This window comes from Prunus dulcis, chromosome 8, assembly GCF_902201215.1.
Source record: "Prunus dulcis chromosome 8, ALMONDv2, whole genome shotgun sequence".
NCBI lineage: Eukaryota > Viridiplantae > Streptophyta > Magnoliopsida > Rosales > Rosaceae > Prunus > Prunus dulcis.
In genome coordinates this window covers 14220196-14225477 of record NC_047657.1, presented here as the reverse complement: position 1 = coordinate 14225477, position 5282 = coordinate 14220196, and the positions used below count along the sequence as shown (strand labels likewise).

Sequence of the window (5282 nt, the reverse complement as noted above, 5' to 3'; positions counted from 1 at the left end):
TCTCAATTGTCTAATGCCTCCCCATCTCGTATTTGTCTTTAATTCTTTTGAAAAAATATGACAAATGTGATATCAAAAGGATGTTAAGTGTATGTTTGGTATTTTATTTGAATTCAACTTTTTAAACTTAAAAAAAATAAATTGAGTCCAAATTTCAAAAAATATGTTTGGTAGACCTAATTACTCAAAACCACACAAATACTTAAAACCCAAACAAATCGCTTTTTTAAGAATTTTTATGACAAATTGTTTTTAATCTTAAAGTATGGATTTTAGAACTCCTTGTTTTTGAAGTTTGAGTTCCCTCCTTGAATACCGAAAAAGTTTTTGAATCTTAAAAGTTTGATTTTAGAACTCTTTGTTTTTACGAAAAATTAAAGTTTTTGAATTTCATACTTGAATAGATACCAATAGCCACCTAAGATTTTCTTGTTCGTGGATGCACGTGTTTGCATGCACTGTTTCTTTATGTATATATGAGATTTTTTGAACTGATATTTGTAGACCAATTTGATTGTGGGTTGTATCATAACTAGGGACGGTCCTTAGTAAAGATTAACTTGGGCTATAGCCCATGTGTGGTTTTTTTTCTTAGCCCAACATTTATAATACAAGCCACCGAAGCCTACACATAATACTTGTTTACACATAATTCACGTAAGGTAAATTTAGTCCATCTCATTATCTATATATATAAAGTAAATGGCAGAGAATGGTGAAACATTCAAAATACCATAAAATACCTTTAGTTAATTGAAACATTAAGAATTGAAATTATTAATTAAATAAGGATAATATGGTAAATTCACATTTTTTATATTAAAAAAATTAAAATTAAAAACAATATCATATAATATGTCCTACTTTTGTGGAGCATAACTATCCATGTTATTTTTTTATTTTAAAAATAAAATAAAAAATAAAAAATAAAACCAATTGATACATGGGTGAGCATATGCCCAGAGGCTAGTAAATATAATAAATCTTATACGATATCTTATACCATTTCAAGTCAGATTAAAACTTCATATGATTGGAAGCTAAAGTATAATAGAACACTTGTGGTAAAGGTTGAAATGTCACCTAACTTTTTATTCAAGATCTCAAAGAATTTTTGGATTAAAACACTTGGCCAAGATAGTGGGTGCAGTGATTAGAGGTAGGAACTTGGATTGCTTTATATCATTATAGATTTTGAAAATTTGAATGTGTTGGTTGTAAATATATGTCATCAATTATGTCTATGTTTTTTTTTCGTCTTCAAGTGAGGGAAGAATCAAATTTAAGACTTCTTATATTGGAAAGAAAAATACAACTAGACAAAAACCTAACTAGTTTACCCAAAATTTTAATAAGGGACTAATTATCCGTTACTTTGGTAAGAAACATAAGGCTAAACAACCGTCACTACTAGAAAACGGACTTATAAGCCACATATTACCGGTGGCTTATAATCATTTTGACCACAGCCAATTCGTGGCCAAAGGGTGTTAGCCACAGATAGGCCTCATCATTTGGTCTGTGGGCTCATGGGTCGATGGGGGCCCACCCGGCCCATCGAAAAAAAAGTCCGGCCCTACTCGTTATCGGCTTTGAGATGGCCCGACCAGCCTTGGGCTGGGCTTGGCTTGGGCTTGGGTGTCTAAAGCCTAGCCCAGCCCGATTAAGCCTAAGATAGCCCGGCCCATTAGGGCCGGATACATATATAATTATGTATAAATAAGAGTTTAGGTTTATGATTATATCACTTAAATCACATATATAATTTGTTTCATTTCATTTACTTTTCTTTACCCATGCCTAGTTTATAATTGGATGATTAGTACATTAATTTGTGTCAATTATTAATTCAACAATTATATATATATAAAGGACAAACTTTAAACTTCTCATATCAAGAAACAAAAATAGCGCTCAACATGAAGCTTCTTTTGGCCATCTGTTGCGTCGCATTGGTCTTCACTGTTGTCTCTGCAAACATTTCCAAAGTAGAGATCAATGGCTTCGATGAGGAGCACAACAAGGCTCGTAAAGAGGTCGGCAACAAACCCCTCAAGTGGAACACGACCTTAGCCCAGTATGCCCAAGAATATGCCGAGAAAAGAGTTGACGATTGTGCCATGGAGCACTTGATTGGGCGTTGGGGTGAGAACTTGGCCTCTGGCAACCGCATGAGCGGTGCAGCTGCTACCAAGTATTGGGTCACCGAGAAGGAGTTCTATGACGAAAAGTCGAACAAATGCGTCAAAGACGAATGTGGTCACTACCTTGCTGTGGTCTGGGGCAAAATCACCGAGGTCGGATGTGGCATTTCAAAGTGCAAGAATGGACAAAACTACGTAGTTTGCAGCTACGATCCCATGTACCAGCCCGAGGACGAGCGCCCCTACTAGATGATGTATGTACGCTCACGTGCGCGTAACCACACCAACATTAGGCATGTTGAGAGGTCCCGTGTTTTTTTTTTTCTTTTATTGAAATTAGAAAAATTAAATGTAACGAATGTATACAAATACTTCCCCACACTCACAACATTTTTTTACGCGACTAGCACTTCATATGGTATTGTGAGAGGTGACAAGAGTGAATAAAAAATGAAAAAGAATAAGATTATTTCATTTTTGTAATTTCTAAATGAAAATATTATCTCATTCTCGTTCTTTTTTTTTTCTTTTTTCTTTTTTGTCAATCTCTCTCGTCTGCCTCTGCATCTCGCCTTTGTATTTAATTGACAAATGGAATATCAAAAGGATGTGAAGTGCATGTTTGGTGTTCTATTTGAATCCAACTTGTGAAACTTTAAAAAAAATAAATAATAAAAAATTATTTAAGTCCAAAACTCAAAAAATTTGTTTGGTAGAGACCTAGTTTTGAAAACCTAAACTAAAAAATAACTCAAAAACACCCAAATACTTGAAAATATAACAAATCTATTTTATAGAATTTTTTTCAAAGAAACTGTTTTCAAGTTGCATAACAAACAAGTTTTTTAATCTTTTTTTTTTTTTTTTGGTCTGATCAAGTTTTTTAATCTTCAAACATGGATTTTAGAACTCCGTGTTTTTAAAGTTTGAGTTCCCTCATTGAATACCAAACAAGTTTTTGAATCTTAAAAAATGGGTTTTAGGACTCTTTGTTTTCAAGAAAAATAAAAATTTTTGAAATCCATACTTGAATAGGATACCAAATGCCACCTAAGATTTTCTTGTTCATGATGTTTGCATGCACCGTTTCTTTATGTATATATAAGATTTGTTGAATTGAGATTTGTATACCAATTTGATTGTGGTTGTACAATAAACAAGGATGGTCCTTAGTAAGGACTAACTTGAGCTATAGCCCAGGTGTGGTGGTTTTTCTTAGCCCAAAATTTCTAATACAACATCCTTCACGTAAAGTAAATTTAGCCCATTTTATTTTAAATATAACAAATCTTATATGATATCTTATACCATTTCAAGTAAGATTAGAACTGTAAGATCCCATATCAACCAACGGAGATGGGGTGATGTGCCTTATATGTGCACACCTGCATCCATCTAGCACGAGGCCTTTTGGGAGCTCACTGGCTTCGGAGTCGTAGGAACTCCGAAGTTAAGCGAGTTGGGGGCTAGAGCAATCCCAGGATGGGTGACCCACTGGGAAGTTGCCCTTGAGCTCCCAGAAACAAAACAGTGAGGGCAGAGAGGGGGGCCTAAATCGGACAATATCGTGCTACGGCGGAGCCGATCCCAGGATGTGACAATTTGGTATCAGAGCTACTCTGTCGTGTGGTGCGAGTGTGCCGACGAAGACGTCAGGCCCGTGAGGGGGGTGGATTGTAAGATCCCACATCAACCAACGGAGAGGGGGTGATGTGCCTTATATGTGCACACCCGCATCCATCTAGCACGAGGCCTTTTGGGAGCTCACTGGCTTCGGAGTCGTAGAACTCCGAAGTTAAGCAAGTTGGGGGCTAGAGCAATCCCAGGATGGGTGACCCACTAGGAAGTTGCTCGTGAACTCCCAGAAACAAAACCGTGAGGGCAGAGAGGGGGACCCAAAGCGGACAATATCGTGCTACGGCGGAGCCGATCCCGGGATGTGACAAGAACTTCATATGATTGGAAAGCTAAAGTAGAGTAGAACACTTGTCGTAAAGGTTGAGATGTCACCTAACTTTATTCAAGATCTCAAAGATTTTTTGGATTAAAACCCTTGGTCAAGATTGTGGTTGCAGTGATTATAGGTAGGAATTTGGATCTCTTATGTCTTTATAGATTTTGAAAATTTGAATGTGTTCGTTGAAATTATATTTCACTAATTATGTCTATGGTTTTTCCAGTTATGTCTATGTTTTTTTTTTTTTTTTAATCTTTAAGTGAGGGAAGATTCGAATTTGAGAATTTTTTGTTTTTAATATTGGAAAGAAAAATATAACTAGACAAAAATGTAATTGGTTTATCCAAAATTTTAATAAAAGACTAATGATCCATTAGTTTGCTAAGAAACATAAGGCTAAACAACCAGACGTATTTCCTTTTTGCTACAATGGGCTTGAAAACCAAGAAAACCAGCAAGAGTTTTTCATGGGCCAAACAATGCCAATCTGATATGGGGCAACTCGGGCAGATGACAGCCCAAAGTTGTTGCAAGACCAAGAGAGGCAAAACCCTTCAAACGTTTTCCTCTATATCCATATTTAATTGGGAAAAAAAGTCATTTTTAGTCCGTGTAATTTGTCGGATTTTTTTTTTTTGGTCCATGTAGTTTAATTTTGTCAATTTAACCTTTGTAGTTTGATTCTATCGCAATTCAAGGACCCATCTAAATTTCCAGCGAATTTCGTCCAAAATTCGATACAAAATACTCCTCCACGTAAGAGACGCATGTTTATCAAACTACATGGATCAAATTGCTAGAATTAAAATTATAGAAACAAAAGTGGAAATTTCGTCAAACTACATGAACGAAAGGTGACCTTTTTGTCTAATTAATTTGCTTCCTCTTTCATTTCTTTGTATTTTGGTAAGAAGCATAATGCTTTACCTTTTATTTTTAAAAGCCACAAGAAGTTGACAGAGGGGCCATATTACAAGTTCATTTATATCATTCTGGAGTTACGAATACTTTATTTATGAGATAGAGAAGACGAGAGTCAAAACTTTGATCCTCATTGCAAGGCTAAATGTTTATCATTGCGGCTAAATGTTTGTCATTGCAACTAAAAATCCTCACCTAAGTAATGATTATATATTGTAATATAGGATTAAAATAAAACCTACTTAATCAATGGTATAGAT

At 35.3% G+C, this 5282-nt stretch overlaps 1 protein-coding gene across 1 annotated transcript; it reads left to right on the top strand.

Moving 5' to 3' along the window:
- The first annotated feature begins 943 nt into the window (after positions 1–943).
- On the top strand, positions 944–2393 carry LOC117638557 (basic form of pathogenesis-related protein 1-like). The gene is made up of 2 exons (XM_034373664.1): positions 944–947; positions 1912–2393. The coding sequence occupies exons 1-2, from the start codon at positions 944–946 to the stop codon at positions 2391–2393; spliced, it is 486 nt and encodes a 161-aa protein (XP_034229555.1).
- The last annotated feature ends 2889 nt before the right edge of the window (positions 2394–5282 follow it).